General features: G+C 35.7%; 2 protein-coding genes and 1 long non-coding RNA gene across 10 annotated transcripts; 1 reads left to right on the top strand and 2 right to left on the bottom strand.

Annotated features, from left to right (window-relative positions):
- The first annotated feature begins 800 nt into the window (after positions 1 to 800).
- Positions 801 to 4,020, top strand: LOC120005586 (vesicle-associated membrane protein 727-like). 2 transcript variants are annotated; one of them, XM_038855315.1, is made up of 6 exons: positions 801 to 922; positions 1,678 to 1,898; positions 1,984 to 2,179; positions 2,263 to 2,383; positions 3,539 to 3,601; positions 3,703 to 3,860. In XM_038855315.1, the coding sequence occupies exons 2-6, from the start codon at positions 1,709 to 1,711 to the stop codon at positions 3,844 to 3,846; spliced, it is 714 nt and encodes a 237-aa protein (XP_038711243.1). In that variant the 5' UTR covers positions 801 to 922; positions 1,678 to 1,708; the 3' UTR covers positions 3,847 to 3,860. The 2 variants fall into 2 exon arrangements, with proteins under 2 accessions (XP_038711243.1, XP_038711244.1); XM_038855316.1 differs by lacking the exon at positions 801 to 922 and having other exon boundaries at positions 1,709 to 1,898; positions 3,703 to 4,020.
- LOC120005589 lies at positions 3,841 to 10,545 on the bottom strand. 5 transcript variants are annotated; one of them, XR_005469839.1, is made up of 3 exons: positions 9,962 to 10,545; positions 7,342 to 7,454; positions 3,841 to 4,588 (listed from the first exon to the last, which is right to left on the bottom strand). It is a non-coding gene; the product is annotated as an uncharacterized LOC120005589 (long non-coding RNA). The 5 variants fall into 5 exon arrangements; XR_005469838.1 differs by having other exon boundaries at positions 8,023 to 10,545; XR_005469841.1 differs by having other exon boundaries at positions 3,841 to 4,287; positions 4,455 to 4,588; positions 7,342 to 10,545.
- An 899-nt stretch (positions 10,546 to 11,444) lies between these two features.
- Positions 11,445 to 15,272, bottom strand: LOC120005587. 3 transcript variants are annotated; one of them, XM_038855319.1, is made up of 4 exons: positions 15,110 to 15,272; positions 12,236 to 14,651; positions 11,955 to 12,140; positions 11,717 to 11,857 (listed from the first exon to the last, which is right to left on the bottom strand). In XM_038855319.1, exons 2-4 carry the CDS (start codon positions 12,498 to 12,500, stop codon positions 11,841 to 11,843), a joined length of 468 nt encoding a protein of 155 aa, XP_038711247.1. In that variant the 5' UTR covers positions 12,501 to 14,651; positions 15,110 to 15,272; the 3' UTR covers positions 11,717 to 11,840. The 3 variants fall into 3 exon arrangements, with proteins under 3 accessions (XP_038711245.1, XP_038711246.1, XP_038711247.1); XM_038855317.1 differs by having other exon boundaries at positions 11,445 to 12,140; XM_038855318.1 differs by lacking the exon at positions 15,110 to 15,272 and adding an exon at positions 14,747 to 14,989 and having other exon boundaries at positions 11,445 to 12,140.
- Positions 15,273 to 15,544: the final 272 nt, after the last annotated feature.

The raw sequence follows: 15,544 nt of genomic DNA on the forward strand, positions 1-15,544 counted from the left end.
TTGGGGTCTATTAGTCATTTCATTTATCCATACCATTAAAAATTGGTGCGTATTTTAAGTACGCAATGCAGGCTTGATCTAACGGCTTTGATTACTGAAATACTCAATCGATATATATGACTTGTTAAAAGCAGTTATCTCAATCCGTTGGGTGGGTTTAGGATATGTATGAAGTATGTAAAAAAAAAGGGAGAGATTTATAAAAAAATCATACAAAACCCATAGAACAAAAAAATTAACAATTTAACGTTTGGATGTGAGGATAAGGCTCTGTATTCTTTAATGAAGTTATCGGGTGTTTGTACGATTTTTAAAATATTAGGGATTGAATAATTTTATATAAAAGTGGTTCTTATACGATGTCGGTTGTATAATATTAAAACATCTCTAACTCGTTTTTTATTTAATACCAAGCGTTTAGTATAAGAAATAACATGTTAAATGATAAAAAAGACTCTCAACCTCACTTTAATTGGGGGTAATCCATATATATTATCACAAATCTTATACTTTACAAGTCTAATATGAGTTTCTTTCCAAACATAGGATATAATTAAATTATACAAAGATTAATTTATACATAAGAATATTATACTATCCTATATGAAATCCCAAACGTAATGTCATGTTAATTTTCTGCACCAACTCGCAATAAAATAAGTCATCTATTTGACTGTTTGAAGATTAAAGTGATATTTAAATTATATATATATATAATAATAACCTTAAAAATATTAGCCCAAGGGCAGGGCTCAATTGTAATAATAAAAAACTACAAAGACATAAATTAATAGAAAAAGGTTTAATTTATGATGACAAATTTGAAGATTTCCATCGTAGTATCTAACAAGCTTAAAGACGCATTTCCCTGTTGTCTCGTCCACGTCGCACTAGACTCGCACGCGCAGCAAGCAAATTTCAGGTTATCTTTTCTCTCTCTCCACAGTTTGCTTAGCTTGCTAAGATTCCATGTAATTTCATTCTTTTTGATCTTCAAAGTAAATCAAAAACTCGTTTTTCGATAACACAATTCCTTACTAGATCAATTGAAACGACGTTTCCATTCCTATTTACTGCTTAGAATTCACGTTTCTTTCTAATCGGCGAATTTTTAAGCTGTTGTTTGGTTACCGAGAAAACTTATAGGTAAAGTATGGAGGAATCGAGGCGTATTGGTTCTTTGTTTTATCTGGAACATGCAATCTATTCATTGACCAGGTCTAATTTTTTTTTTTGGGGTTCTCGATGACCAGAATTGCAGATTTTGATATTCTATAGCTTCTTTCACTTTTACTGGGCAGTTATAGCGGATCGTAGAGTCTTACTTTTATGAGAATGTGCAGCAATACCCATTAATTTAATGCTGTAAAATTATTGTCTGCCCTCAGTCTTCATCTATGTCTACGACTACGTGTAAATCATAGTTGATTGAATTTACTTGCATATTCTTCTCATTTATGTTTAATGTTCTCTATTCTGATTGTCTCGTAGTGGAGATCATTTTATCTTATTTAAATTCATGGACAAATTTGTATTCAAGGTTTTGGTTGGACATGCATCAGCTAAAATGCTTAGAATGGTTTTGTTGGGTCTCGATTTGTTGAATCCAGATTTTAGTATCATGACTTTGAACGATTAATAAGTTTGTACTGAGGTACTGGGGTCATTGTTCCGCAGGTTGTGGAAGCTCTGAACTCATAAATTGGAGATGAGTCAGAAAGGACTGATTTATAGCTTTGTTGCAAAAGGTGCGGTTGTTTTAGCAGAGCACACATCATATTCGGGGAACTTTAGCACCATTGCTGTACAATGCCTGCAGAAGCTTCCTCCAAATAGCAGCAAGTACACATACTCATGTGATGGGCACACATTCAATTTCCTCATTGACAGTGGATTTGGTATCGTTTCTTATGATATGCTAATAGTTAAGATATGCTTTTCAGATAGTGAATTGTGTGGTTGAAAATATTTGTTGCATTGCAGTGTTTCTCGTAGTTGCGGATGAATCCTCCGGGAGGGGTATGCCATTCGTGTTTCTTGAGCGAGTAAAAGATGATTTTAAACAACGCTATGGAGCAAGCATCCAGGATGAGACACACCCCCTTGCTGATGGAGATGAAGATGATTATTTGTTTGAGGACCGATTTAGCGTTGCTTACAATCTTGACAGAGAATTTGGGTATGTATGTTCTACTTATGTCAAGTTTAGTAATTGTGTATCCAGACTTGGTGTTAGCTTGATGCTTTGCTTCCACTTGGTAGGCCCCAACTTAAGGAGCACATGCAATATTGTATGAACCATCCAGAAGAAATAGGTAAGCTCTCCAAATTGAAGGCTCAAATCACTGAGGTCAAGGGGATCATGATGGACAATATTGAGAAGGTATGTTATTTCTTGGAATTGATTGTGGTGGGGTGGCACTGCCTTGATGGCTGATGCTGTCATTAATGTTTTTCCTTTTTTGGCTATATAGTCTGAATTCTCTTGTTTCTTTCCGTAAGTCACTGTTAATTGGCAGACAGATCACATTCCATTCTCTTCCTGCTAGTCTAGGGAACAAGAATTGTTAAACTCGACTAAAACATTGAGTCATTGACAATAGTAAGGAATGTTACCAGGTGCACATACATACTTCCACCATAGAATGTACAATCATTGGAAAAAAAAAATAGAATCATGATTTGGCATATCACCCTCCTTTCAGTGTCAGCCAAAACTACATCATCTTGCTTGTTCTTATTACCTTTCCAATCTGAACAACCTTGACATCCCCTTGTTAATATTTATTTCTTTCTAAGCACTTGGAAATTGATGATGCTTCCAATGACGTAAAAATCAATGACTTTTTAAAATACTAATTCTCCATATATAGTTGTCTATTATAATAAAACATAGCAAGATTAATACAGGGCAGAACAACAAAATTCACACATCTTGTGGCTGGCTTTGAATTTTAAAAACATAAATTTGTGATAATGATGATAAAATAATTTTTCTTTTGGAAAAAACGACAAGCAATGTACAAACTTTCCATGTTGTGAAGGTTGTTTCCATTTTTTAAAACTGTAACATTTAGACTACTAGGAAACATCTTTACAGCTATACCATGTTTCCACCTTTAGAAGAAATAACATCAAGTGCCAGACTCCTGCAGTGGTGGTAGGGTGTGGGAGGGGCCACTCATGTATTATTCAATATATTCATCGTTACTTTATGTAGGATTTTTGTTGATAGCACTCCTTGTTACGAATTTATTTTATGAACCTGATCCTTGATGTTCAACAGAAAATTCATCTGAACTTTTTTTTAATGAAGTTGCAAGCAAAAGAATAAATGAGCTTTGAATTGTTTTTCCATTGCCTCTTATATAATTACATGTTTGATGTGTGTATGTCTGTGTGATTACTAGAACACTCAACAAAAAGATTAAATGTTTTGTCCACCTCAACTTTGTGCCTAAATGCTTGTCCCGTTAGTTGAAAATTGGGAGTGTGAACTGTGTAAAGTGGTCTGAGAATGTTTCTTCGCTGGGTGCAGGTTTTGGATCGTGGAGAGAGAATAGAACTTTTGGTAGACAAAACAGAAAACCTACAGTTTCAGGTACATGCTATATGTCTTTTTTTTCTTTTCTTTTTTGCATAAATCTGAGAGCAATTAGTTATTTATAATTGACACTGTTGTGATTTTCGTTTTAAACCCAGGCTGACAGCTTCCAAAGGCAAGGGAGGCAATTACGACGAAAGATGTGGCTGCAGAATCTCCAAATGAAACTGATGGTAGTAGGTGGAATCATTGGCCTGATCGTGATAGTGTGGCTTATAGCTTGTCGAGGTTTCAAATGCTGAATTGTTTTCCTTTCAACTCTTCTAATTTTCTCCAGATGTACAAAAATTGTATCCGTGCTTGGATTCAGACTGTTTCTGTTACTGTAATTAGAATTGTATCTGTAATTCCATAATTTAACCTCCAACTTCCTGATAATGGTTATGTTATATGGCCTAGCTAACATTGTAAAGGAACTTTTGGTCTAGTGGTATGCTTTCACGGTTGCACCTACAAAGTTCAATCTGTGTCAAGAATTTTAAGAATTTTAAAGATATATCAGTTTCTTTTAATTTTGTGTTTCATCTTTTGTATTATGTCTACAAGGTGAAACGACATAAACGGAATTGCTAGTAAAACCAACTAACGGAATCAACCACAACTGCTAGTCTGCTACAACAGACTATATGAAATGAGCATCAAATCAGCTCTCAGTTTCACTAGCCTTGAAATCCTGCTGCACTCTGTCATTCCAAAAACCTAATCTCAGTAAGACCAAGTAGACAGTACTAGCTTAGACTAATTTCATCAAGTCATTGGTTCTAGCACTAGCAGCACAGTACTTGGTTTTTAATATCCAATTCTTCACCAGTAATTTTAGGATGTCAAATAGGGCAACTGCTATACTTACCATAATCTCCGCTTCTTCCGACATTTGTTCCTTGATTTCTTCAATAAGTTGATACTTCAAGCAATAAGGTTGTTGGCATATTGAAACTCACCACCCTTGACAACAATGCCAGCCAGAAATTACCACAACTGTAACTGCAAAAAAGAAGAGGTAATCAGAACACATCCCAAAAAAACCAACTTGTCTCGATCACATTTTCGAAAGCCAGCAAATAAGGTTTAACTAACAACTAAATCCTGCCATAACAAGAACGAAGAAAAAATTTTAAAAAAAAAATCATACAAGAATCCAAGACTTATCAGTCTGCACCATTATTATTCTCTCTTTCCATCGGTGAAACTCATCACATGTATTCCAGGCTTCCAGCAATCCAAAAGATCAAAAAATATATGATAAAGATCACAATAGCTAATGAGTATTCTGCAAATGACATCATATTTAATATTTTCAGAATTTCAATGCCAAAAGTGTTCATGACCAGATAAAAATGCAAACTCGACCATAAAATAAAAAATAAAAAATGGCATCCATCATAACAAGATTTTCTTCCTCTGTTCAGATTCAGCTGATCATTGAACCTGCAACAACCACCCATCCCAAATTCCCAAACATCATGACCAGAAGCGTCGTAGTTAGGTTTGAGGCAATTCTCCCCAATAAAAGTTGTTATCAACAAAAATGTACAGAGACATAATGAGCAAATCTCAAATTCAAGAAACCCATCAAAACCGCTTCAGACGTAAAGTTCTCATAAGCTGAGTGGCTTTAATATTGATAATGACTAATATTGCACAGATCATAAAAAAGAAAATTAAGTTCCTTCAGCTTTATAGCATTTGCACATTTAAGCTCTAAATATTCTGAGAAATAATAACTTATCAAAATCATCAAAATCAAAAATATTATTTACCATATTGATACTTACAAAATTAATGCATAATATATGAAATCAATGCTCAAGTAAGTTTCTCTTTAAAGCTTGCATGATAAATTCCTCTAAAATCTTGATCATGTTCGTTGATGGCATGGGGAAAACATGCAAGTGTCAAACAATTTATACAAAAAAGTAACAACCCGTCAAACAGCAGGCACAACGGTCATTCGCATATTCACATAACTTCATTTACACAAGGTTACTTTTAACCAACTGTCTGAAAAATGAAACAACTCCAATAAATAAGGTTCCCGCAGTGGAGGTCAAGCAGAAAAGGGAAAGATGTACGTAGTCTTGCCCAGTTGCCCCGCATATCAGAGAGGTGGTTCTCATTTCGTAGAATTCAAGAATCCAACCTATGACCTATGGGTTGTGGTGAAACACCTTTACCACCAGGCCAAAGGTTCGCTTTTCCCCAAACACATGCTATTAAATGTTCCCAAATGCATTAGTGAACTAAGAAACTTCACCAGCACGAAGAGAAATATCATAAGTTATCTAGAATTCAAGCAAAGTTCAATATGGAACCTTTGAGTTATACAATTTTCAATAGACCATCACCTTGCATAGCCTAACAGACATCTTTAGTTTTCAGTTATGGAAAATCAAATAGGACAATCAATAGCACAAAAATCATCGCAGCAATGGGAGATATAACAGTAAATTGATCGGTCATCAAATGAACAAAAATTCTTCATAACTGGATCCTGCCTTCAATACCGTACCCTCTCTCTTGTAAGTGCGAAGTTCAGCTCGTTTTATAACATAGGAAGACACCTTATTTCTTATTTATGACATCATGCAAATATTGGCATATTAGAGACTCTGCAATCTTCTAAGATATCTAATCTTAGCACACCACTTTGAAAACATAAAGCACCACATACTCCATATAAATAAACTTCAATAACAGAACTTCCAAAAAAAACCTTCCCTGTTCGACAGATCACAACAAAAATACTATATTTATAAATATATATACATGTAACAACCTCAAATAAGACTAGTCTACAAAGATGAACGTAAGAAATATAGCATTGACCGGTCCAAATCTTAATACTAATACCTATTATTTAAGAACGTGCTAGTTGTAGCGCATTCTATTAATACCCAAACTTCCTAGTGTTTTGGCAAATGGTTCAGGAGCATCAACAGTGACCAAACTGTTAACTCCAATAACCTGAACAAAACAGTATTATGTCAATGAACAGCGGTTTGAGAAATCGTAAAAGACGTGCAGTCTTCATGAACATAAACCTCTTACTCATTCATTACCAGTTATATTAGGAACCCACACAAAAAAACATGCTCATCTACACATATACACATGTTTGAGTATGTGTGCATGCAGATAGAGAGGGATAATCATTTTCATTTTTAGAATTTTTTGTGAATAGTCATTTAAAAATCTTTTATAAGTCTTCTAACAGCCAAAAGTGTTTTTTTTTAAAAAAAAACCTGCTAAAACCATAAGACAAAAAGAATTTTGCTAACATCATAACTAAGCTTCTCTTCAGTACCCTCTATCCATGACATATTTACTCTCCTAAGAATGTCAATTCCGACAGAGTTTATAGACGACATAAAAAAGCCAACCCAACCGCAGATAAAATTTCACCATTCATCAAAAGGGTCCCCCCCTCCCCCCCTGTTTAATGCAATTTGTATATTTCGCCTAAAGCCACCACCTGTTCTATGTGGTATGGCAGGGGATGAGATAACAGTAGACCTGAAAGGCCAGTGGCTCTAATAAAATTGATGATCAACAGCTTGTGCAGTTGTTACAAGGAAGTCTCAAACTTAAGAAAATGTTCCAGTATTTTCCATATAAACATTAAACATACAGGAGGGCATAATGAGTAGATTGTGTAAAGCTGTTTCTCTCTCTTCAACCCATTGTACAAAGTTGGATATTAGTTACCTGGAAATAGGAGAGAAGGGAAAACATCTTACCTGACATGTTACTTCCAAAGTCAATTCTGGAAATGAGCTTCAGCTATCCATGCAATGCACAACATGATGCTTTAGTGACTCAGCCACACTCTTACCTCCAGAAAATGTTTGAACTGCATTCAAAGAAGCTTCTGTTATAGTTAAAGAACAATAACTATAATATGGTATGTCAACATATAGAACATAATGGGGACAAGTGGAATGACGGGTTCATGAGGACTCTGAGTGGCTGGTATTACAAGTCAATCCGGTAGTTGACACTAACATTAAGGCATATCCCATGAGCGATCACAAGAAGTTAAATTATTACAAATTTCAATAATTGGATGTGAAATAATTTGTAAAAGGAAAAAAAAAACTCTGGTAACAAAATCGCGGTATCACCGCCTTTATTAGTTTTAATTAATAGTCACCTTCCATCCATTCTCATGCATACAACGTGAAAGTAGGAGCAAAGAGAGTGTGCTCTTCTTTCATAATCTGCAAGCAATAAAGCTAAATCCTATTCCATGGCAAAAAATTTCTTTCATTTACGCCGTCCAAAAGGGAATATGGACAGTAAAATCAGGGTACCCCATAACCTCCCTTTCCTCTCCACCAAAAGACTAAAATCAACAAAAGAACGGGACAAAAAATCTCAATTCCCAACAATGATACCGAGGTCCAACTCAGTGTCCTCACCAAAAGTATCAGAGACATCGGCAGTGGCGAAAGAGTTTTTCTCTGTCAGTAAGGATGATGAGGACAAGGACTTCATGAGATTAGGTTTATCAGACGATGAAGGCTTCAACAGGTCCTTCAGGCTAGTGAAAATGTGAGCATTCATCATCTTGAAGTACAAAGGAATGATAGAACAAGAACTAGGCAGGAAATGAGAAGTAAACCACAAACACCCTGGGACGTATATATATAGAACAAATGGGGGTAGGTATACAATGGGTAATTTTAAGTGCAGTGTCACATGAACAATATGACAGCAGTTCTAATAAGGTGTAATTAGGGATAAATGCGTCGTAATAATAGATCCAAGTATATATAGAATCCTAAGATTTTAATATCCAATCCTTCACCAGCACTTTGAGCATGTCATTCATTTATGACACCAGCAATACTTACCATAATATCTGCAACTTCCAGATAATTTTCCTTATATTTCTTCAAAAAGTTGATACTTCTGGTAATAAGCTTGCTGGAAAATTAAGGTGGTCTACCATTAATAAGGTTATACTAGAGGACAGTAATGCCAACAAGACATTAACTGCAAATGCCTGAAACACACATCCCATAAAAACCACCTCAGTCCACTCTCACGTTCAAAACCAAGCATAAAGGCTTAACTGGCAACTAAATTTCACCAAATCACAAACAAGATACAAAAAAATTCATACCAAAGTCCAAAAGTTATCATACTGCATCATAATTCGCTTTTGTCTTTTCATTGAATGTCTTATATGTCCTCTAATGAACTGTAAAGACAAAAAGTACTACTTTTTTCCTTTTCTCCGACACATGAAAAACTTTGAGAGCACCATTAGAAATGCTTCAGGGATTTAGTCTTGGCAGCCAACTGACTTTCATGTTGGATACATGACGAATGTAGATTAGATCCTTAAAATAAGTTTATTCAATTCTATAGCACAAATTTTCCACCTGTAGGGCATATAAATACTCAGGTAAACTAGCAACTCGAAAGAATAATTAAAATCAAACATATTCATTAAAGGAGTCGAATGACATGCACTGCTCAAATAATTTCAGTTTCCTAGCTCAATGCATATTCTTTTGAATATCAATCATGTGTTGCTTCAGTAGAGTAGAATGACATGCCAGCATCAAATAGTTTCAACAAAACACATCTAGAAAGCACCAAAGAAAACATTCATTCACATATTCATGCAACTTCATTTATGCAAGGTTATTAATAACTGTCCAAAGTATGAGGACAGGTCAAATTTGAACAACCTACATGCTATAACCATATTACATGCTATAACCATATTTTGGATTCATTAATGGCGTAAGAAACGCCACCTGTCCAAAGAAAACATATCATAGATTATCTAGACGTCCAGCAAAAGCTCAAAGCGAAACCTTTTGAAACTATGTAATTATTCAATGAACTTTGCAATATCCTAAGAGACTTCAATAGCCATTGTAAGATAAGTTTTACCAAAATGAAATTTCAATAGCGAAGCCAATGCTTAACATAAGAAGACCTACGTTATTTCTGGTATATAATACCATGCAAACATTGGCATAATAATAGGCTTGGCGATCTTCTAGAGACTTCAAGTCTTAGTGCACCCCACTCTAGCGTTAAAGCAGCAGATACTACATTTAAATATACTATATATTAATAGCAGAACTATATGTTCTATATTGATAGAAGAACCACCTCAAAAGGCATACACTGTTAAAAATACTACATCTAAAATATACTATATATAAATGCAGAACTACACGCTATATATTGATAGGTGAACCACCACCTCAAAAGGCAAACATTTTCCTGATTCAACAGATTGCAAATAAAAAGCTATATATAAATAAGAATGTGAATATTTACATTTCTTGAATTAGACTGGTATAGAACAATCAACAGATTAACTATAGAATTGACCTGTCCATGATTTTCCATACTAGTAGCTAATATTCAAAAACACGCCTGCAGTAAGAGCACTCCATATCACCCCAATTTCACAGTGTTCTGGCAACTGGTTCAAGAGCTTGAACTGTGACCACACTATTGCCCCAGATAGCCTGCATGGCTGCACCACACCAACATGATGTCAACTAACAAAATTCAAGCAATTGCAAAAGGTTTGATGATTCAGTTACCAATCATCTCAAAACCAACACAAACAAGCATGCATGTAGACAAAGATATCATATTATTGACTACGATATTAACTGACCAAGACACAACAGCTGTTGCATGGACATTAATTGACTCATCATACTGTTAGTACGTAAACAAGTAACCCACCAAGGAATTGATTGCGATTTGCGAACACAATCCATATTCCGTGCATCATACTTACGATCATACCACCAGCTTTGTCAAATTCCACAACAATCTGTTTGAAGTAATCACCCCATATATGATAAAATCCCCAATCAAAATAATAATGAGTCGAGGCACCATCTTCGTTCAACTGAGAAGGTTAAATGCTAAGCCATCACATCGAACTATAAACATTGATGGAATTTGTTAACATATTGGGCCCCTTGTCCAACCCCCTAAAAGGCCTATTAAGAGGTAGGAGGAAACCCTCATTTAAACCACACACCAGCCCTCTTTCCAACCGATGTGGGATACTCAACATCCCCCCTCACGTGTGGGTTGGCCCAACTCCGAGAAGCCCACCACGTGAAAGCCCATCGCGTTGGACTGGCTCCGATACCATGTTAACATATTGGGCCCCTTGTCCAACCCCCTAAAAGGCCTATTAAGAGGTAGGAGGAAACCCTCATTTAAACCACACACCAGCCCTCTTTCCAACCGATGTGGGATACTCAACAGAATTTAAAGAACATTAATGTCATTTCAGTCAAATCTGCAACCAAATCAATCAATACTGCTTCAATATGTGCTAATATAAAAACCTATGAACCCAAAGAGCAATATTGATGCAATATTTAACACGTCAATATGTAGAACTAAATGGGGACACGTGGAATGGTGGGTTCATGAAGACTCTGAGTGGCTACCTGGTAAGCAGATTAATAGATCGCTTCAGAATGGCGTATACATCAGACATCCTGGATCAAGTAAAGATTATGGGTTTCTCCTTAGGAATTGATGATCTTTTAACAAAACCTTCTAAGGGATGGCTAGTCCAAGACTCTGAACAACAAAGTTTTATTTTGGAAAAAGAGCATCTTTATGGGATGAACATGTGGTAGAAAAATTATGTCAATCCATTGAGATTTACTAGTTAATGCCCAATAGAAGACAATAACATTAAGGCATGTCCCATAGAAAAATTAACCGTAAACTGCAGAACTAGTACCCCTTGCCTCCCTTATCTTTTAAGCCTGAACAAAGAGCAACATATAGAAAAGACCAAAAATTCTAGACACTGAAACACAAAACAACTTCATTTAAAGGAAAAAATTAATAATAGCTGCATTTCCATAATAGGTTTTTAGAACAGATAACATCAGCAACATTTAGTCTGTCAAATGTAACAACCATTACCAAGTCTAACAAACCCTCATATCTTAAATCTCTAACATGCAAACATGTCAAAATGACCATAACTAGCAAGATCTAGCACAAAACTAAAGGTTGCATTCAACTCCAGAATCGCTCCTCTATCCATTTGCTTCCTTCATTTCTTCCTCCAAGATTTCTTTATCTGTATTGGCTCAGTAGAGCTGCAAGCGTCCATTGCTCCTATAGGCTCGCAGAATAGGTTGAGTTGGACCCCTTGTCCCCCCAAGAACAAAGCTGTTATCATCCTCCAAGATTTCATCTGGATGGGCGTGGAAGAGCTTCAGGCGTCCATTGCTCCTAGAGGCTCGCAGAAAACCTTGTGTAGGAATCCTTATCTCCTCAAGAACAAAGGTGTTAGTCTCTTCATTTAGAGTCATGTAAGGAAAACGCTTACCAGTTTTACACAATTTCAAAATGGTAAGGGGAGGAGGAAATGGTCTTCCTCCTATCCCACGGTAAAAAGCACAGCGATTGGCAACAACTGGATGCTTTTTGTTGCCTTCCCTCTCCTTCTCAATGTTCTTCCCATGAAGGCTACCATCCCTGGTCTCGTGCTCTTTCTCAAGGCCTTGCGACTCATCTTGTACAGAAACATCAATGAGACAAGTACAGAATATGAATATTCACTTTGTATAGAGTTATCAATATGAGAAGATAGAGGAGATGAAGACTAACCTTGTGCAGAAATGTCTCCAAGAGAAGAAGCTAGAGAAGATGAAGACAATGAAGGCATCATCAATGATGGAGCTGCCAAAGAGTAGAGGGATGATGATTTTTCTTCATCAGAGTCCTCAACAAAAATATCAGCAACATTGGCAGATTCGAAAGATTTTTTCTCTGTCAGTAAGGATGATGAGGACAATGACTTCACCAGATTAGGTTTATCAGATGATGAAGGCTTCAACAGGTCCTTCAGGCTACTGAAACTGTGAGCCTTCATGAACTTGGATTACCAAGGATGATTGAACAAGAACTAGACAGGGAGCAAGGTGTTAAGCACAAACACTCTGGGATGTATATATAGAACGAATGGGGGTAGGTAGATAATGGATAATTAATTTGAAGAGCTCACATGAACAATATGACAGCAGACTTAATTAGGTATAATTAGGGATAAATTAGTCATACTATCTCCTGAGAGTTTGATTTCCAATTCCTCACCAGCACTTTCAGCATGTCATTTCATTTATGATACCAGCAATACTTACCATAATCTCTGCACCTTCCAGATAATTTCCTTATACTTCTTCAAAAAGTTGATATTTCTAGCAATAAGCTTGCTGGAAAATTAAAGCAGTCTACCCTTAATAAATAAGGTTATACTAGAAGACAACAATGCCAACAAGACATTACCATAACTGCAACTGCATGAAACACACATGCCCTAAAAACTACCTCAGTCGACTCTCATGCTCAAAACAAAGCATACAAGGCTTAACTAGCAACTAAATCCTGCCACATCACAAACAAGATACAAAAAATTCATATCTGAGTCTAAAAGTTATCAGATGAACCATAATTCGTTTTTGTCTTCATTGAATGTCTTATATGTCCTCTAGTGAATTGTAAGACGAACTTATATGACTTTTTCCCACTTTCCCTACACACAAAACTTTGAGAGCAGAGCACCATAAGAAATGCTTCAGTCTTGGGTTTAGTCTGGTCATCCAACTGACTTTAACATTGGATACATGATGAATATATATTAGACGCCTAGCATAAGTTTATTCAGTTTTATAGCATAATTTTCCACCTTTAGGGTATTTAAATAATGAGGAAAAGCAGCAACTCATAACAATAATTAAAATCAAACATATTTTTAAAGGAGTAGAATGACATGCACTGCTCAAATAATTTCAGTTTCCTAGCTCACATGTATACTCCTTTCGAATATCAATCATGTGCTGCTTCAATGGAGTGGAATGACATGCCAGCATCAAACAGTTTCCACAAAAACACATCTAGCAAGTACCATAGAAAACATTTACATATTCGTGCAAGTTCACTTATGCGAGGATATTAATAACTGTCTGATGTATGAGGGAAGGTCAAAGTTGAACATGCTACATGCTATTACCACATATTGGATTCATTAACAGGTTAAGAAACTTCACCAGTCCAAATAAAACTTATCATAGATTATCTAAAGTTCAAGCAAAAGCTCAAACTGAGAACTTTTGAAACTATGTAATTATTCATTAGACCTTGCAATATCCTAAGAGACTTCAATAGCAATTGTAAGATGAGTCTTACCATAAGATGACTTCAATGGAGAAGTGTAGCCAATGCTTGACATAAGCAGACTTACATTATTTCTGGAATATAATATCACACAATTTAATAGCATAGATGATTCTTCTAGAAACTTCAAATCTTAGTGCACCCCATTAGAATGTTAAAGCAACCCATACACCCTCTAAATATAGTATATATTAATAGCATAACTACAAGCTCTATATTGATAGAAGAACCACTTCAAACAGGACAGTGTCCTGATTCGACAGATTGCAAAATTAACAACGATATATAAATAAGAATATGAATATTTATATTTTTTGAATTAGATGGTATAGAACAGTCAACATTGTTAACATAATAACATTAGTCTCTTTGTCATTCAACCCAATAAGTTAACTTGTTGGGTTGAGGCATTTCACATCATTTATACATATTCTAACACTCGCCTTCAAGTGTCGGCTGGACAATTCGACAACCCAACACATGCACAACAAACAAGGCCTACATTTGGCGCAACACCAAACAAACACAAAGGCCCACACTTGGGGCGACAACAAATGGGGGTTTAAATTGCGGAAGCTAAGGTTTGAACCCAAGACCTCCCGCTTTGATGCCATGTTAAGATTAGTTACTTCGCCATTTAACCTAATAAGTTAACTTGTTGGGTTGGGGCATTTGACATCATTTATACATATTCTAACAAACATAATAACTAGATAATTGACCTGATTCCATACTAATAGCTATTCAAAAGCATGCCTGCAGTAAGGGCATCCCACTATCACCCCAACTTCACGGTGTATCTGGCAACTGGTTCAAGAGCTTCAACTGTGACACTATTCACTCAGATAACCTGCACCATACCAGTATTATGTCAACAAACAAAATCAAACAGTTGCAAAAAAGTCTGCTGTTTCAGCTACCAATTATATTAAAAACAACACTCACAAGCACTCATGTGGACAAAGATATCATGCTTATGAAAATCCGTGTATGAAGACATGAAGAACCAATAATTTCACTCCAATGCTTAGGGCAAATTATCACTTCTGAAATCCTGTGACATTATCAATCCATCTGTACAAACTAGGTCAACAATGCCCTATAACTTGTTAAGACCTAATCAATAGTGGCATCTATAACTTGTTATGAACCAAGGACAAAACATAATATCATAATCAAGACATTTAATCATCACCATATATGATAAAGTCCTCAATCAAAAGATATAACGAGTTGAGCACTATCTTGGTTAAAATCAGAAGGTGAAATGCAGAGCCATCACAAAAAAATTTACCAATTATTACGAACATTAATCAATATTAATTCCATTTCAATCAAATCTGCAACCCAAATCGATCAATACTACTGCCAGTGCTTCAATATGTGACACAAGTTAACGCATCAAGACCTAAATAAACTTAAGACAGTGAGTAATGGTAGACTAGTATATTTACTTTGAAGCTTCTTGCCCATGTACCTGTCGTGAATTCAAAATTAGTAAGAAAAATAAAAAAAAAATTTTAAAAAAAAAAACAACATTGGACGTCAAGGAATAGAACAAGAATAAGGAACGGAGAAGGAGAAATCCGATTCTTACTGCATTGGAGCAGAAGTCTGATCCGACCTTTTCATGGTGTCGAAACTTGAAGCTTCAAAATTAAGAGGTTGTTTGGATTGAGGGATTTGGAGGGAAGACAAGGGAAGGGAGGGGAGGGAATTATTTTTTTCTTTTCATGTTTGGAT

Source organism: Tripterygium wilfordii, chromosome 9 (genome assembly GCF_013401445.1).
Source record: "Tripterygium wilfordii isolate XIE 37 chromosome 9, ASM1340144v1, whole genome shotgun sequence".
Classification (NCBI taxonomy): domain Eukaryota; kingdom Viridiplantae; phylum Streptophyta; class Magnoliopsida; order Celastrales; family Celastraceae; genus Tripterygium; species Tripterygium wilfordii.